Genomic DNA, 19,393 nt, shown 5'->3' with positions numbered 1-19,393 from the left:
GCTTATTTGCATTGTGTATCAGCGTGGCTAACATTTAATTTGAGAAAACTGAAAGAAGAAATTGGATTGTTGGAGTTATGTCGATATTCATAATTGACTCAGCTAACTAACCCACTTAACTAAAAATCGTTTACTTTGTCTTACGAATTTGTAGTAGCTTCCCCATGGTGTAGTAGGTTAATGCCTTCAATGGACTACCGTGTATTACCACCAGGTAGTGCCATAGGACTGGTAATCGTCAGAGTAAGTTATATCGCGCCTCCAAAACGGAGGTCTAACTATACTTTAACATACCCATTACGACGACGTCCATTTAGATACATAGAGACGTTCTTTATAGTTCTTATTCTCTGTTGGGGATCTTAAAAGTACGTTGGCTGGATATGAAAATGTACTAATCAAAACAGTCTTTCTAAATTGGCCCAAAAGATGATTTAATTGGTGGATTGCAAACGTGTTAAGTACATTTCTATTTATTCATAGGTCTCTAAAAATAAATGGGATCACACAGCAGTCCTTTCCCTTTGGAACCTGGCTCCTGATACTAGCTGGTTGACTGTATATTTAGATACCAATGTGCCACACCCCTATCTAATGAAAATAAATGAGGGGGGAATTGTCATACATAAAATTTTTATTGAATACAATTAAGTCAAAAAAATCAATTTGAAAAGAAACTATCATGAAAGAGGCGCTTGTTCATTCTTTCCTTTCTCTTTTCAAGCCCATCAGCTAATAAGGGTTTTCTCAACAACTGGCCCATGCCTACACCATAATATGCACAGGTTCTGTATAATGTAAGTATTAAAATAGGAAACTAAACCCCTATAGAATAATCTCAAGTGTAATAAAATAAAGATTTGGTCATTCTGAACACAATGTCTTGATGTGGAATGAAGAGTTGTCTGAATCTGTGTATAGCAGCATGTGGGGGGGAAAAGGTAAAGAACAATAACAACAGAATATGACATTTGTCATTCGGAGCTCACAATTCCTTGACTGCCCGTCTAGCTGCCGTAGCATCCTGTGACAGACTCCATAAGTGTAACACTGAGGCGATGCATAAAGAGAGGCATCTGAAAGACCTTTCAGTTCATTTCATGCATGGTGACAAACGTGAGGCTTCTTGCACACTGATTCAAGTAGGTACCCATTATCTTCGCCGTGTCCGCTGCCGCTACAGTTTGTACTTGTGCAACTTTTACTTCATTTGAACAGTAGAACTGTGCAAAAAGGAGATCACAAATGTAACGGCTTCCTTCTCTCCCCTTGCTCCCCTAAAGTAAATCGAAACACAGGAGTCCTTCCCCATTCCATAACTCCCTGCTCCATAGTCAGCACCCCCAGTTGCTTGTGCTGTATACGTAGCCCGTCCTCTCCGATAGCCAGAAAAGATCTGTTAGGGGAAGACATGCCTGCTGACATTCACATTCTGTTTATGGGCTTCAGCACGAAGAAGTTTAATGGTGTCAGTTTTCACTGTCAGACACTCTTTACCAGAGAGGTCAGCACAGATATTCAAAACAGGCTGCTACAACATTTAAACATAGGTGCAAGTCAAAGGAAGATTTTCCTTAATCCAAAGACTGAATGGAGTGTTTTTGGTCTGGTAACACCATATGGGGGTGTGGGTGTGTAGGAGATGAGCTTGGGAGAGAACCCAAATAGGAAATATAAATTAAATGAAAAGGACCTGTGGTATTCCTTTGACTTTCAGAGCTTATTGTTCCCCTCATACCCTCTGAGAACTCAGTAAAACAACACAATAATTTATAGTTAGTTTGCTTCTTCACCAAAAAAAAAAAAAAAAAAAAAAGTTATTTACAAAAATCAACCACTTGCAGCGTTTTTAGTCACAGCATGAACAATGGACATTGAGGTAATTCCTGATTTGAACATGGTGAGAGGAGGTTTAAGAAAGAGCCATACATCTGTAACGTTTGTTGTGAGGGATCTGACGTTTATGTCTAAATAGCCATTGGCAGATATACCTAAATGGCAAAGGACACCCTTTTCAGCCTGTAACTTGCACCTTTAACCATTACTGAAACACCTACAATTTTGGTCACCTCATTAACCCCCACCACTGCCACCATAATAGGAGGAAAACAAATTGTATTTGATTCCCATTTATTTGTTAACCTAAGATGACAGATGATTGAAGGGCCCAGACAGTGGCTAGTTTGTGTCAATTTTACCAGATGCTGCTGCTTCTTTTAAGGTGTATTTGGACCAGTTGCTCTTTTTTTTCCCTTTTCTTCTTTTTTTTTTTTTTTTTTAACCACCTCCATGCTTTTCTTCATTTCCCAAAGTTGCCAAAGTTTGCAAAGGCATCTTGTTTAGGCTGCATCATGGCAGGACTCATGCCCACGCCTGTGCCCGGCACGCTAATGCCGCCAGGGAGGCCTAAGGCAACAGGTCCCATGTTCACACCCATCAGTCCCTGACTGGCAGGCATTCCTCCTATACCCATGGAGCCCAAACCCATGGTGCCTGTTGCCATAGTGGGGGGCATTCCCATGCCCATATGACCGCTTGCCATCATGGGGTTCATGGACGGTCTGGTGGGCACGCCTACGGGCTGAGTGTTGAGGGTCATTCCTGCGAAGTTCTGGGCAACCAAATTCACAGGTGGTTGGACACCTGAAGAAGCAATGCGAGAGAAAATCTGCCATCAGCTAACAAGTTATCTTCTAAGAATCTTATTATTATAACAATAATGATCAAATATTAAATTTAAGTTTATGTATATAGCACTTTTAAGAACAGACGTTGTCTCAAATTAGTTATAGAAATCCTGGACATCCACATTAGCTAATATAAAATGCTACTAATCAAGCCCTTTCATGAGGTGACTTGGATGTGATGAGGCATGGAAAAAATCTGACCTGATGGGAACTGAATTGGAATTAAGCAAACTATACGTGGCTAGAGCCTATTAAAATTGGGATGGCCCAATGACCATCTCCAAAGGTGGTCCATTTTAAAAACCATGCTGATGACCAATGTGTGAGTGAAGGCTTCACCTTGCTGCATCATGGTGTTAAGGGTAGGCTGTGCCGGTTTGGGAGGGTTCATGCCCATGGCCAGAAAGTCCAGGCTGATGTTGACACTGGGTTCAGACCACGTGGATGGCATCGACACCGTCCCTCCTGCCTTCGGAGCGCCTATTTGCTGGGGCAGCAAAGGACCTCCTAAACTGTGCACAGGCCCTCCCAGAGTCTGTGGGGGGAGGGGGGGAGAGAGTTTGCTGAGATTAATAGCAATTAATCTACTTTTAGGTAGATTGCTTTTACAGCTAGGGGGGGAAAGACACGATTAGAGAAATGGAGAGAGAAAGAAACAGAAGAGCCCTTTCAGGTCCTGGCTTCTGAAAGCAAAAGCTCTATAATTATTGTAATATTACATATACAAAAGTCCCACTTTGTTGTCTGACCAGATGGAAGCATTTGATTCATTTTAAAATAAAAGTTTATTCACACATTGTACTGAAAGCAGGTTTAGAGGCTATGGTCACATACAGCACAAGGAGGCTTAGCACATTCAGAGTAGGATGGGGAGGGCAGCGGAACACAGTACACAGTTCTTTCATGGATCTTTCTTTGCTTCACAGTGTTGCCTGGCACACACCAGTGTTGCTCTGGGCCTCCTTAAAACTCAGCTGGTCTAAATACACCACATCACGATGTGTTTCATAGCTAAAAGCTACCTGTGATCTGGACATGGGCACCCCTGCGCTCTGCGGGCACATGCTGAATGTCATGCTTTGGGAAGCACTGAGGCCGCTGTGGTTGGGGCCCATCAGATCCAGGAGGTCGGCAGACGGCGGCTGGGCGGCTGGCGGGATGGGCCTGGAGGCGAGCGGTGCTGCGTTGCAGAACAGGTCGGGGACGGCCGAGGACGTCGCAGACGGGGGTGGGCTGACTGACGAGAAGGCATTCCAGTCTCCAAACTCCCCATTCCCGGTCGACAATGACCCTGCAACCACAGGACTGTTTCTTTTCTGCAGTCACATCACAGACAGACAGTCCCCACCCAACTCCTGAAAAAAAAACCTTGATGACAGTGCAGCTTTCCCCACTTCCTAAGTATACAGCGGAGTCCGTGACAAAATGCCATACAAGCATACAAAATGTCATACAAGCAGGGTGGGGGTGAACCCAAACCCCAGAAAGCTTCAGGCTCTAGACATCGGGTCAGAGCAGGTCACAGCAAAACTGCTAGCCCCCCCACACACACAACCAACCCACCGCTCTCATGATTACACACCAAAAAGATATCAAAATGTCTTTACACAAACAATGGAACAATGGTTGGTGGTTCCAAACTAATAACTGTGTGCCAGTTCAGCTGCTTAGCTTAGTCTAGGGACCAACATGTTTACAGTGCCTGTTATTTTAGCTTTAGATCCCACCACATGACGAGCCAAGCGCCGACCTCTCCACCTCGGCTTGGGAGCTCGGCGCCGGGGCAGGAGACGGGGCACGGGTGATAGGAGCTGACAGCTGTCTGTCCCCATAATGCTCAGCAGGTAGCAGCTCTGTCTGGAACCTCCACCCCTCATCAATATTTCACCCTGACCCATGCACTGCTGTCTGGGCGTGCTCCCTGATTGCATGCTTCAGAAAATCGTGGGGGACTGTCGCCATGCCACTCGACTGCTGTGCGGCATGACCCACTCTGCTCCAAGTGGAAGCTCACAGCAGAGGAAGGAGATATTCCCCTTTTTTTTTTGCAGCATCCCCCCCGACTTGTGATATTAGAACAAGTCTTTATATGGGGCTGCATGAAATGAACTACAATATTAAGACTATAGTGTTACACACAACTGTGATATGCCTTTACAGCAGAGCAAAAAGTCCAAGACAAACCTTTGAGGCGGCATTATTCTGACCAACTTGTTTAAACTTTTTGATTTATGTGAATAATTCATCAAAACATCCACATTGCTTGCTCACTGGGGGCTTGGATTCGGACATTTGTAAAGCTGCTTTTTGGCAACAACTGTTGTAAAGCGCACTATATAAATAAATTTGACTCAACTTGACATCTGAAAACTAAATCAGGATGCAGGATAGCACCCAAAAAATGGACTTCTTGTTTATCTCCATATTGAAGGCTTCTGCAATACGCGTATTGCAAAGGGTAACACTGTGATGGTGATTAACACACAACATACTATTTATGTACCTAGCCCACACCAGTGTAAGAAGACCTGTGCTGGAGTTGAGAGAGATGTGCATTTGAAGAGGGGTGATGTAAGCTGAACTTTCACACATACCAGCAGCAGCAGTCGCGGAAGAGAAATTGGCAAAGCCAGCAATGAGGTCGGAGCTCCCACCTACAGAGAAGCAACATTAGACTGCCATCTGTAAATGAAGCCTACATTAATCCATTTAAAGTACAAAAAAAGTGGAGCAGACAGTAGCTCAGATATTCCTAAGGACTACAGTGCACCCAATAAACAAGTGCGTGTACGAGAACACTTGGACACACGCGCGCGCACCCACACGCGCATGAGGAAACAAACCCCTTATAGTAAGCCTGTGTCTTTTTGAGGGATGCTGGGCGACAGAGCACAGCTGTTGGACTGCTGACAAGATAAAGAGGGACAGCAGCATCTGTGCAGCTTGCACACACACACACACACACACACACACACACACACACACACACACACACACGATGCCAGACAGACTACAGCCCCCATCTGGGCTTCTTGGACCATGCGTCGTCAACAGCTTTAAATAACTTTCCCTGAAAGGTCTTCATCATTGTACCAGTGCTACAAGAGCACCAACTATTACAGTAAAGTTTCCTTGTGAGAATAAGGTCAAAGGATATACTGGACAGGAAGTCTCTTTCACCCAGAAGTGAAGGGTGTTTATTATAGACAGGAAAAAATAATGAATGCATAGTCTGATGCATCACAGCATACCACCCAGATCTACCCTCAAGTTCATACAGACTGAAAGAGAACATCAGCATCGCACAGAGGCCTTTGGCTGAGAATTCTACACCAGTGCATGTAAACATCATGGCTGGATGGCCATCATCCTGAATAGCTTTACCTGCAGGTGCTGGCTGATTCGCTCCAGAGTCAACCATGAACAGATCTGAAAGTCCTGTGCTAGATGACTGACTGCCTGATGTCTAGAATGAGATAGAAGGGGACATACAGACAAAAAAACAGAATGACAAGAGACATCTTTAGATGTTATCTGTTGCTACCACAAGAGAGCAGCATAGACTTAATAACTTTGCCACAACCACTTGCATTCACCTGGTAAGAATTCCATTTATAGTACTTGTCCAGTCTGGAACGTTTTTAAAACCAGCAATGCTAAAAAACACATGACACGTGAACAATAGAATAGCAGACTATATAAGAATATACTTTGGTTTGACCATTGTCACTATAGCCCCTTTTTTCACTGCAGGGCTTAACGGATCTGTATACAGACAGCAAGTATTGCAGTCACATTTCCACACAAGGACAAGGTTAAGCACTGAACGCTTATAAACCCGTTCTCAGAACAGTTTTCTTTGCTCAAAGCTGTAGAATCGTTTGGGTGGGATGACAATACGCAGCGGACTGGTTCTACATTTTTCCTAGACGGAAGTCAGCCTCTTGTTGCCAACATTTGGCATTTGAATACGTCCTGTGCTAAACATCTTTGCCGCATAAAAAGAAACACCAAAAATAATCCATAGAACTCCAAATTATACAAGATGATCCATCTCGTCATACACATGCAGCGACAAGTTGGGCGACAACAACTGGAACATAATTATAACAACTTGTCGCTGCCACAAATACTTCCTGGCCCGGATTTCCACCACAACAATTGGGGTAACCGGTATCAGGAATCTGCAGCAAGGTTTAGTAGCCGTTTGGCCCTACAGTGGGAAAACAGGCTTAGCAGAGTGGGGTGGTGCTAGACGTTACCTTTGCACTGTCTTCATCTGGACTGCCCGTGTAATGCGCAGCTGCACCCAGGTCCACCGTTTTGGAGGGCACCCCGCCCCGTTTGCGGGTGGTGCTGCCAGAGGCGGTGCTCTCCGAAGCCTGCGAGATCTGTATGCTCTTAACCGACACCGCCTCGTCCTCGTCCTTGAATTCGGACTTGGCCGGTCGGCCGTTCTGCGACACTCCGTCCTCCTCGTTGTCGCTAGCGATGGTGAGAAAATGAAAAATGTTATTCAATCCATAACAAAATGTTCCCGCACCTTTTGTCGAGATGCTCTTTCTAAGCATAAAATTAACTGTAATTTAATCTCAAACAGTCCAATTCTTGAGTTTCTTTATATCAGAGCACCTTGTGTTGACATGGCACTGAACTTCTGACCACATATTTAAAAGCCTTTCCAAGTTGCTAAAATAATTAACACCACTACAGCTTTATGTTATAAAAGAACAGGCAGTCACACACCTAATCTGGTCAGGCGAGTCTTCTCTTTCCTTCTTGCGGAACTTGTTAATGGTGTCGTCGATAGTACTACCGATCTTATCGCTGATCTCACCGAGCTTCTCACTGAAAGGGAATCCACTTTTGCTCCTCTCCCAGTCCTCTTCCCACTTGCTTTTGGACTCTGAGTCAAAGCGCTCTCCCGCTAAGGACACACACAAAAATTTCAGCTGGAGGCTGGTTACAGTTTATTTAAAAGATGAACAGAGCTAATAAACGCTACTAAAGGCTTCTAGTCTCGGAATATCATCCTAAAACCAGAGGCAGAACAAAACACCTCAAGCACATTAAAACATTGTTGGGACACATGTCAAAAAGACCTTTTTGTTATATTGTGCACATTTATTGTAATTAATTTTAATTTCATTTATTTTCATTGAAACCGCTTCATATTAAGTGCAGCCAATGGTCTCACACAGTGACTAAGGATAACTGAACGCATTTGGAGAAGAGCACCAGCTACCTAGAACTGCCTACATGACCTAACAGATGAAGACGATTGGCTAGTGCTGCTAGCCAAACTAACCAAGCCCCAGTGGGACCCCCCAGACATGGCTGACCCTGCCACCCCAGAGCTTCGTTATGCACTTTCAAAGGTCACAAGAAATGGGAGAAGAAAAATATGTACTTTGGTTAACCTCAACCACCACCTCCCCAAAAAAGGAAAAATTTGAGCAAAAGTGTCATGGAAGAGAATTATTAAACCATAAGTGAAACACTACTTAAAACTGCAACTCTGTAGTAGATAAAGTCCTGGGAGACACAAATCAGTTCTGAATGTGGCATCATTAACTGACAAAATTGTGACTCTGGTTGGACTAATCAAGTGAGAAATCAATGCAGTAAATCACAGGTGTAAGAAAAAGGGAAGAAAACAAAAAAAGTAGTGTTTTCCTGAGTAGTGTAACTTTCAATGCTAATAACATGACAAGACAGCATCCGCCCTTGATTAGATACATTTAAGACAGGAGAAAAGGAAGAGTGATGATTATTTTTACAGCAACATAATCACAAGCCTGACAAATAATGCACCCGAGTCAAGATTAAACAACAGATTTCCCTGAAATCAAACGATTCTAAAAAAGAAAGGGGGGATCCTGATGGGAATATGTGGGATGCCAGCTCTGCAGAGGACTGAACACAGATCCCTGGGGAACTCCTGCTGCATAGAAATCAATAATACTTGATTCCAGGTTAATCGCCAAAGCGTCTGCACTAACTGGCAAATAATCCCTTTAAAGAAGTCGTCATGACAGATGACGTTTGCACTTCACTGTCACTCACAATTACTTTGCCTAAAGCCTCCCATGCTGTCCGACGACACTCCAATGTATTTGTCCTTGTTCTTCTTGGCTTTTTTCCGCTCCTCCCGTAACTTGTCATCGTCCTGGACGAACTCCACCATTTCTTTGACCTTCTGCCGCACATTAATGCCCTGGTCTTTGCCATTCTCATCTAGCAGAACAGAAAACACCATCTAATAATGTTGCACTGCACGTTAGCATTCTGGTTAGAGAAAAGAGCACAGTATGACATGGATATCGCCAAGTAGATAACAAATAACCCAACATTTTATTTATTTTTATTTTATTTTTTTTTAAACAAAGGCAAAGCAGCCGGCCCCTTTGCTAACTGAAGTTGCTAAGTGCGTATTATAGGCGAGTTATAGTAATTACTAAGTGTGTGTTATATGATGGGCCTCTTTCAGGAACAAACAGTGCCTTATGTAAAAATGCACATGGATATATGCAAGTAATCATATAAGGAAAGGAGATTGTTACACCAGCCTACTCCAGATTTCTGCAGAGTCTCCAATGCACATTTTTAGAGATCTTTGCATTTTCCAGATGCATTTTTCTTGTGCTTCAGTGTGAAAACATTTGGCTAACGCTGCAGGATATAACAAAATGACTGCAACTAGTTATACCGCACATCCCATCTAGAGGAGTTCAAGTCTTACAAGTCTCATGCTGGTACACATTCAATATGTATACATTTCCTTTTTCAATAATAGTTTCTAAGTATGCTGTGTAAAGCAGACTCTTCAGAAGTACATATAAAAAGGTATTCAAAGTATAAATCTTATATTCCTGTTTGACTACAGTTGACCAGCTGGACCCCTCTCAAGCAGTTAGGACTCACTCACTAATTTAATCTCTTGGGTGTTGCTAAGAATGACTGCCTTTCTTGAATATGCCAAAATCTACCTATTTTGAAGTTTGCCTGGCGCTGTAGCTCATTTCAAAACCCAACTCACCTACAAAATGATAATTTTCCAGCGAGCGGAGGTCATAGATGTGCTCTCTGGCACTCGTGACAACCCGCTCCGATCCGTTTCTTATGAGGTATGCTAGAAGTAGTAAGGCCTGAGCAGAGGATGATAAACAGGAAGTGTGAAATAAAGATTTAAGATAAATTCAAATTGCATGTGAACTGACCACCTTTTAACTGTGAGATAAAAAAAAAAAGCATACCATTTCATATTACATTTACAGCACCACCCTACGTCTAGGTCGAATGTAAAATCACATTGGGCCAAATGTCAGCAATTTTTGAGGAATGGGTATAAAGTGCCAGGCAGCGTACCTTGTAAACTCTCCTCCAGTTCTTTTTGTTGTCTTTCAGCATTCTGGTCCAGAGCATGTTCATTACCTCAGGGAACTGCTCATACATGAATGTGGATCTGTATGGTGGAGGGAAATACCTGACGAATTAACTAGTTTAATTGCTAGATTTCTAAAAATTGGCCTAGCTTTGGTGTCTTAACTTTAGCACAGACTTGAACAAGATTACTACATTTGTGTGCGAGACCATGCAATATGTAGCATTCTAAATATAGTTAATTCATACAAAAAAAAATATCATGTAGTAGTAAGTACCCTACTAAGGCAGAAGTTGAGTCTAAGCAAAAATGTTTAAAAATAGGACATGTCCAACATGTTGGTACTGCAATCAGAACACGGCTGCATGATGTCCCCAGAAATTCTACGTAGCAATATGCCTCAAAATGTATTAACATACAGTGCTGAGTTCATGATGTGACAATATTTTAACCAAGATCAGTTATATTTGTTGGAACATGGGAGTGATCCAACAAATAGAAATACTCTAAACACCCATATATTCTTCTGGAACATCTCTGACTTTTGTCAGTTTTTAGTAAGAATACCGCAACCTTCCATGACCAGTACTGCAATAGCGATTAACAAACAATATAATATGCAACCATAACCCAACATCCTTTCTGGTGAAATCAGGGGTGGAATTCTTAGGAAAGTTACTGAATGTCTGAGAGCTTCATGGAATGTGTTGTCTGGCATGGAGCACTTGGCTTACTTGGCAATTTCTCCCATGAGCTGACCAGAGGGGCCCCAAGGGTCATCGTTGGTGGCTTCTCGAACCTTGGACTCTATCTCTGAGTAATTCATCACCACGTTGGTTCTGGGGGAGGGGGAGAAAGGAAAACCTCATGAGTGTCACGTCTTAATTCAATCAAAACCACAGATGAAAACTAATTTTAAAAAAATCACCTCAATTAAGCTCGCAATTAGATGCATGAATGTTTCACTTGGCCCATGCTGATCTATGGGGGGTGGTAAAACTCTCGCGAGCAGGTCATTCTCAATTTGCCTCATGATTTTGGAATTGAGGAGACTCAATGGTCTGCCAAGGTTTAATCATGTTCAGATGAATCCCCAAATGAAAACCTCTGATGAGCCTGTTCAGTGTAGCATATACCAAGCAATCATAAGAGATTCAACCAATTTCTGTGCAAAGATGTGCTCCTTCCCAGGCTCAACCTGTCCGTCAAAGACAAAATGGCAGGAAACAGCTGGGAAAGGAAGCCAAGATTATAGATTCAAAAACACATAAAATCAAATCCTCAAACCCAATAAACAGATGACAAAAAAGTAAGAAGCTCAAGTCTCCCACTACATTCCCTCTGCTTGAGGTTGCATAGAAATGGGGAGAACAGAGTCTCACACAATAGTAGGGTAAAAGAAAAAAAGGGAATTAAAACTTAAAACAGTCCTATGAGTAGTTTGTTCTGGTTTTATGAGTGTAGAGGTACGCACCATGTGTAGACACAAAGATAATTCTGTTCCTGGCATTGGTCAAAAGAGGTTCTGTTCTGGAGCTGTCTGACAAGGGTATTTATTGTAGGCTTTTATAGGTTGAAGGCTTTGTCTTTTTAGCTTTTTAAATGTGTCTAGACTTTCTGGACAATTCACTTCTTTCATGGAAGACTATAAAATAGAAATATATGTACATGACATGCAAGAATGTTGATCATGGTGTAGAAGTTTTAATAGCATTAGAATACTTTTGGTGTACTTTTCTAGTTCATGGGAATTCAGAAAGAATTTAACTGATAGTTTGGGCCACTTTGAAAAGACATAGGGCTAGTGGCAAACCTACATGAATGTTAAATGAATGATGTCAGTCATGGCTGTATTTACAGTGTTGGTAGTCAGTGTTCTAACCATGGAGACTCTTAAATCAGGTCTTTCACCTGCCTTCAGAGCTACTTTGCTTTATACAGGTCTAATTATAGATGGCATGGATTCAAACAAGAAAGTCCTGCAATATGCTGCTAATATATTTATGGTTAATATATCCATGTGTTTGAGTGGCACCATTAATTCTCTACCATATGGTCATAGATTGAATCTCTATGGAGTAATGGGAGGGAGAGGCACTGCTTTTTAGCTTGATGGAAGTCTGAAGTGAAACATCGAACACTGAAACTGAAAACATCATGAATTACAAATTGATATACAGTGGAGTATTGTACCTGCAGTGTCTGAGCCACAAATGGGCAAATCTCCAATTTAAAATAATACCACTACACAGCTGTCTGCCACCACCACTGGAGCCGAGATGAGCATTAAAGAATGCTAGCTTGCTCAACAGCTGCTAGCACTTTCCATTAATCATCACTAATGTCATTTAGATTGAAAACATGAATTCTTCCTCCACTTTCACCATCCCATGGGTACAAAAGAAGGGGTGGAAGAGGAAATCAAACTTCTGGAAGTCATTACATGACCTTTCGGTGTTGGATGGTGTGTGAAAAACAGCCATCAGATGTAAAGCAATAGTTCTGTATAAAATAACCACCATAGCAGGTGGCTCAGCTGGAATGCGTGGCTCAGTTTTGATTGGTTCGCATCTCATCACCGGTCAGAGCGAGAATTGAGTGAGGTGGTCTGATTTGGCATGTGGGGGAGATTCAGGAGAATTCAAACGAACATGAAAACAAGCCGTTTTTTACTAGGATGATGGCAAGGGCAGCTGTGAACATGTAGCAAATGAGGAGGTGGACAACAGAGGTCCATGCACCATTCAAGTAACCCCCAGCAACTCTGGGCTTAGACGGGACTTTCCTAAGGAAATACTTTACTAAAGGGATGAGCAAATACAACATGTTAAAGCTTTCAAAGGCAAAACCACAAAATTGCAGGGTAAAATCTGCTGGAGGCCAAAGTTGTGCACACATTCTTCATGTTTGAATGTTTAATCCAATTCTGTGGCAGCTGGCAAAGAACACTGGCTAGATTGAACAGGATGGTTCCAGTAAGTCTATTTATTGCACAAACTAGATGCAAAACGTCTTCGCAGTTCTTTTTTTTTTTTTTTTTCCCACCAGTATCATGAAACCCAACACCAAGCAATCCCAGCACTATGTTTTACCACAATTTTCAAGAGGAAAGACTTTCATGGAACTAGGTTCAGAGGTTCAGGCTCAGAACCCTCAGCTTTTAACAGTCCACAGAAGGCGAATAAGCACAGCCAGTCTATTTTCACGCATGGAAAGCAAGTTCTTCAAAAAGCTAAGGCTTAAATAGCCTTATTGCAAAGCAGACAATGTAAGGTTCAGCATGTCGGTCAAAAAAAAAAAACAAACTTGAGCAGCTGTTTGGATGTGATAGCAGATAGCAGGAGGATGATGACCGCTGACCTATGACTAAAAAAGCAGAATGATAGCAATGTAGCATGTCAGAGGGCCCTTTTAGCTTCCCAATGAAGTATGACCCTTGCTGTTCTTTACAGTGCTGAAACAGTGACACTGCTGACACAGTTTCATGTGATTACGACTGCTAGATTGGTTGGCTGGAAAATATCCCAGCATTCTTGATGCAGAAACACAGCAATACCACTACAGCGACTGCTAACATCTTTTCATACTTTTCTTCCCATTAACAATTTTACAACCATTACCAAATGGTTTCAGACACGGAACATTTTTTAGTGTTCTAACAAAAGTTTCAGGACTAAAATCCGAGTCTGCTAAATATTCCGAAGATTGTTCAGCTACTGTCACAACATAAACAAGCTGGTTAAAAGTCTGCTGGACTCTGCCTGAACACAAACAAACCCTTTGTGGTGCTGAGGGCCTAGGCTATCCAGCAGTAGCAGATTACCATAACAGTGAGGTTTTACAGTAAAAAAAAACCCCAAAAAAACAGCGCACCGAGGGGTGGCACACGATGCAGCTCAGAACTGTGAGAGATAGAGAGGGGAGTGTGGCAAAGCAGACCCAAGATTACAAGGGAAATCTCAGGCAACTGAATAATGAATGATGGTGGTTTATGAAAGCGGGCGGCCTGAACAGCAGCCACGCAGAAACACGTTCCACACACACACACACACACAGAACGGTGTACTGTGCAATGTGCAGCAGATTCCACTAGAATATTCAATGTGCAGGAGAGACAAAAGGGAGAGAGTGAGCTTTCTTTCTCGCAAAGGGAAAGGGACGCAGACAGGTGTAGGGGCAGCTTGCCACCCTTTACATTCTCCTGCTGCTTTGTTCTATGGGCCTCCTGGACTTTTTTTTCCCCCCTTCCCTCCCCACCAACAGCGGTGGGTAAGTTTGCTTAGGCATTCACTATAGACCAGAGGCCTACAAAGAACTCTGTATGGCACACTTAAAAGCTCTGGGAGTGGCGCCAGCCTCTCTGCTCCACCACTGTTGACTGAAAGAAATATTAACATTAGTATATATAATTAAAAAAAAAACAAAAAAAAGAGGAAAAAAAAAAAAAGAGAGAGAGACTACCTGGAGCATTTGAGGAAGGTATGGGCCCATGTTAAGCCTCCAGATGGAGATGAGGACGTGGCCAATGAAGATGGCAATCAGTCCGATGGAGACGGAATGAGAGCACTCACTAACACAGATGAAAATCAAACCGTCTGGACGTGTTTACGGTGGGGAAATAACCCCCGAAGGGAAAGAGAGATGGTCTACTTTATACAGTCAGAGCGCTTCTGATTGTAAATCCAAACCCGGTGCAAGAAGAAATTGATGAATAACTATACATTCTGTAACGCCCCATGGCACAAGACAAACCAAAAGAAGTTAGATCACTACTAATTAATTTCTTCAGGAATTCAGTACAGCAAAGATGTGAGAAATGGGTGAGTCCATAAAATAACATTTAATCACATAGCATATAGAAACTGATCTGACAGATTGATTTGATGTTTAACTATACATAGGGACAAAGCGACCGTAGTAATGACTGAACATGAAAGTTACTTCAACAGATTGCCATTTTTCTTTATTTGCTAGGCAACATTTTTAGATAAACAAATCTATTACTCTTGTATTGACACCACTACACATGTGTTAGTAGCTCTGCTGCTTTCTAGAATACTACAAATATGTTTGTTAATGTCCTACAAGGATGGTTCAGAAGGAAGACTACTCTGGCCCATCCACAGACATCCAACAGTCGAATGCTTAACTATTCATTACATTTTCACCACTTTCTTAGTAGACTACGCCATGTAGAATAAACCGTAGAATTTAGGCTACTATGTGTAAAAAAAAATAAATAAATAAAAAAATTTAAAAAGTGAAATATTCAATTGAAAATAACTGGTTAGTCTAGGCCTAATAAGACACTGTATAAATAACAAGAAAAAACAAGGAATTTACAGCTGAGCAAGTATTTAGTATATATGCTATTTAGTAGCAGTAATTTTTGCTTAATTTTGTGAAAGGTTTTCTTTGTTTATCTGTGGTAAGTTTAAGAGTAAGAGTTTTTTTTAACAGTTTCTGTGGTATATTTCTGATGGTACTGGGTGTTTCAATGGTAGATATTCTATTGTATTGGACCATGAATACAGATTTGCAGATTAAGTCATAGAATATAGCAGAAACCTAAACTGCAAAAATTACAAGAATGTTTTAGAATAAGTTTGATGTGAAATTGAATAATCATATTTTTTACTTTTTTATCAAAAATAATTTAAACTGAAAATGAAGTCAACATTAAAACAAATTATTTCATATTGATACAACAAATGGCCTTCGCTTTGCAGAGTCAAGAATGAAGCAATTAACAGGTGAAATCATTTCAGGCATCCTTTAATGTTAGACTATAATAGAAAGCACTGTAAACAACCAGTGACATCACCGAAATGTGACCTCAAAATAGACAAACAAAGCATCACACACCCTTAAAACTGACCATGGCCTACATTTCCTGCTATATGCAGGAAATCTGTAATGATGCATCTTCCTGAGCAAGAATTTGTTGTGCTGTGACAAACTCTTCTCTCTCTTACCATCCGGGAAGAGGCACCAAAGCATTCGGCCCCAACAGCCAAACCATGCAACAGTTTCTTCCCCCATGCCATCAGGCTCCTCAACTATCAGAGATGAACAACAAATATTTTAACAAATATTGTATTCCATTTAACATATGCATTCTTAAATTAGTGTACTGGCTGTTACCTCAGTGACTGCTGTATGCTATAAGCGCATCTTAAAATATCACAGTATTGTACATCCTTTGCACATCCACCCACTCGGTGTCGTGCACTGGTTGGTGTTGCCATATACATACCTATCCATCATATTTATTATTTACACTTATGAACTTTTGTGCTGCACTATGTTCCTGCAGGAACATTATTTTTGTTTCACTGTATACCTGTATGTAGCCGGAATGACAATAAAAAGCCGAAATGACAATAAAAAGCCTCTTGACGTGAAAAGTTGGGGGTGTCATCAGATTGTAATGGACTATGAATGGTATAAAGGATGAGAAGAAAAGCCCTGTTCCCCAAGCCTCCTAGATGAGTCTAAACCAGCAGTATCAATAACACCTACCATTCAGATGAATTCATGCATACCTAAGAGGTGCACAGGTGCCGTCAGCAGTGGCATCCATTACAGTAGCCTGACTGGAGGACTTGTTCTTATGCAACAGGCTACCATCAGAGCACGAGCAATAAAAAGAAAACCAAGTATAAATTCAGGGATAGGAATGCTGAGAAACTGCAACAAAAGCACCGAAACAGTTTATATTGTCAAAAAGGGCATTGGCTATGCCTGCAGTTGATTCGTATGTACACAGTAGATGGTGATGGGAATCCCTACTGCTCTATGCAGTTTCCTTCGCAAAAGAGATCGCTTGATTCCTTCCATTTAATGTTAAGCAATGCAAATGGCCCCAAATCTTTCACACACTGAGGCCAGCAGATACACCCTTCCTTAATTTGTATGCAATTGAACAAAATCATTCAGAATTCCCATACATTTTCTGTGAGCTCAAGCTGGAGTGTCCAGCAACTTTAAACCTAGGCCCAGCTTGCCACAAACACAGTATTGTATGGGAAAGAATCAAGAGAAAAAGTAGGCAACAGAACCAGAGGTCCATTTTCGGTCAAAAGTCCAGACAGCACCTTACACGGTCATTTAATTAAATTCAAGCAATTCCCGCTCCTTAAAAACAAAACAGGAGCATTCTGGTGTGGGATATTATTAAGAATGATAATATTCAGAATGATCCTGAGTCTATTCAGAACGACCATGTTTTGTTTTCCAAGAAAGTTTCTTTAAGTCAGACAAAGACATGAATGAACCTTTTAGTGGAGGAAACTGAATATACCTGGGAACATGAGGGATTGGTCCCCCAGACTCACATTAGGTTAAGGCTTATCCCAAACTCTACTGCTGAATGAATGATTCTTCCATGGCTTTTTAAAAATTTAAAGTCAAGTAACTAACGTGTTTTTCTTGAATGGAATTAATTTAAAGGGTGAGAATAGCCTCGGAGCCTAGTGGACCAAAGGTCTCTGCTCATAGTTGTCTTTAGGGAATGTCTTCACAGTTGAATAGTGTATTTACAAATGAATCAGGCCTCTGTGTATAGGGAAGCATGTGTATATAGAAATGAATCCAGCCACTAGGCACAGCGCATCATCCACCCTTGTATGGCATGGTACTATGCAAACAGGCTCTTAGCAGTTTGTTTTTTTTTCTCTCAATACTGGCTAAAGGAATGTCCTAGATCTCTGACATTCAACACTCATCCTAATTTTTATTTTTTAAAAATCCAGAGGGAGCTCAAATGAAGTTATTTCCAGATGGGTCCACTATTCACTCACTACGTAGATTAGACAGGGAAAAAATATTCTGTTCCATCTGCTTTAAGACGTTTCTTTTAATTTTGGAAATAACTATAGAAAGAGAAGTTAAATCAGACCATGTGTTGCAGTTCTTTCAATGGAAGCGAAATATTTAAGGTACAAGAATTGAAAATCCCTCTCCACAATGCACGCACTTGGAAAGAATTTAAATGAAGAAACCAAAGAAACATACTTTCATGGTGCTGAGGCTACTGCAAACAACACTTGGTTGCGTTTAATTAAGTTAGGAGATCAACAAAACATCCTAATCATCAGCAACATGATTATTTTAGTAGCAGCTAGCATGATTGAGCATAGCCCCACGACTCCAGGCAGTTAGCTAGCTAACTAGCATCTACCATGTCCACTGCAAGTAGGCAAAGTTACCCGCAAAGACGCTAGGCTGAATTATTTTACTGTCTCCTATTGCCCTTCATTCAAAAAAGCCAATAGCCGGCACGCGAATTCAATGCTTACGGTCCTCAACTCGTATAGCTACACACCCATTGCTTATTCCGACTAATCTAGTTCTACCAAAGTAGCCGGTCAAAACATGGGCCTTATCTGGCTAGCGACACACTGAACGTCCATCGTTATAATGATAACTACTAATGCAAGTCTTAAGACAGAAGTATGTGGACGTTTTGTTAAAGGCTTATTTATAACCGTGGCTAGATATTGTGTGACTTGCGCAGGCATATTGGTGGCACAGCTACACCGACAAGTGTATCTTAGCTATCGTTAGCTAGCTAACGGAATACAAGATGATTGCATTAGCACCCATGCTGATTAGGATATTGTCATAGTTCCGCTCTCACATTTGATTTACCAGGCGTAATCTTAAATAGTAACCCAGAACAAAGAGGAGTAGAATGATAAACTATCATTCTTGAAATAATATAGAACTATAAACACTGATTAAATTTAATCTGTACTAAGGAAATGATGCTAAGATTCCATCAGCTGAGAACGTGACGTCACGACCATCTTAGCATCTCCCTTGTCTGCAGAAGTACAACTACAGGCCTTTCAACAAAAATATGAGAAAACTGTTAGCATACTCACGCTTTATCCACCAACTCCCTGACTTTCCACATATTCAGCATCTCGGCGCTCTAGCAGGGGCTTTTCGCCTCAACGACGCGTGGCCCAATCCGTAAAAAAACCACAGATGGACTAGGATATCTGTTACCAAAAACAGAATCCCCCAACCCCTTTCGCCTTTCCACGGCGCTAAACGTAGCCCCACACACGGCTAAGCGAGTTACCTCGGAGACACACATCATGCGTCATGAGGCTACGGAAGCGAGGCGCGCGTTTACGTTGACAACATGGGAAATGTAGTTTCCAGTCAAACGCCGGCAGCTCACTTATAAGGTGCATAAGTAGATTTTCTTCATTTTCTTACTAATTCAAATAAACGGTGAAATATATACACAAAACAATTATTTTAACAATGGCATCAGCTCACGCGTACAATTGCGTTCTGGGACGGAATT

The 19,393-nt window shown here is 41.6% G+C and overlaps 1 protein-coding gene across 2 annotated transcripts; it reads right to left on the bottom strand.

Moving 5' to 3' along the window:
- Positions 1–616: 616 nt before the first annotated feature.
- clint1b (clathrin interactor 1b) lies at positions 617–19,152 on the bottom strand. Of its 2 annotated transcripts, none has more exons than XM_027023465.2 (12): positions 18,960–19,152; positions 10,806–10,910; positions 10,056–10,152; positions 9,727–9,835; positions 8,754–8,924; positions 7,434–7,614; positions 6,950–7,172; positions 6,072–6,153; positions 5,282–5,341; positions 3,710–3,978; positions 3,027–3,222; positions 617–2,643 (listed from the first exon to the last, which is right to left on the bottom strand). In XM_027023465.2, exons 1-12 carry the CDS (start codon positions 18,998–19,000, stop codon positions 2,300–2,302), a joined length of 1,878 nt encoding a protein of 625 aa, XP_026879266.2. In that variant the 5' UTR covers positions 19,001–19,152; the 3' UTR covers positions 617–2,299. The 2 variants fall into 2 exon arrangements, with proteins under 2 accessions (XP_026879266.2, XP_026879267.2); XM_027023466.2 differs by having other exon boundaries at positions 8,760–8,924.
- Between the last annotated feature and the right edge of the window lie 241 nt (positions 19,153–19,393).

Source organism: Electrophorus electricus, chromosome 6 (assembly GCF_013358815.1).
Source record: "Electrophorus electricus isolate fEleEle1 chromosome 6, fEleEle1.pri, whole genome shotgun sequence".
In the NCBI taxonomy this organism is placed as follows: Eukaryota; Metazoa; Chordata; class Actinopteri; order Gymnotiformes; family Gymnotidae; genus Electrophorus; species Electrophorus electricus.
The sequence above is the reverse complement of the archived record's forward strand: the minus strand, read 5'-3'. Positions and strand labels throughout refer to the sequence as shown.

What these genes read in the sequence shown, in the direction of transcription:
- clint1b (XM_027023465.2), bottom strand. Translation starts at nt 19,000, where the DNA reads ATGCTGAATATGTGGAAAGTCAGGGAGTTGGTGGATAAAGC. An exon ending in ACTGGAGGAGAGTTTACAAG is followed by an intron (nt 9,836 to 10,055) that starts GTACGCTGCCTG and finishes TCCTCTGCTCAG; the next exon opens with GCCTTACTACTTCTAGCATA. An exon ending in AGGCTTTAGGCAAAGTAATT is followed by an intron (nt 7,615 to 8,753) that starts GTGAGTGACAGT and finishes GTGTGTCCTTAG; the next exon opens with CGGGAGAGCGCTTTGACTCA.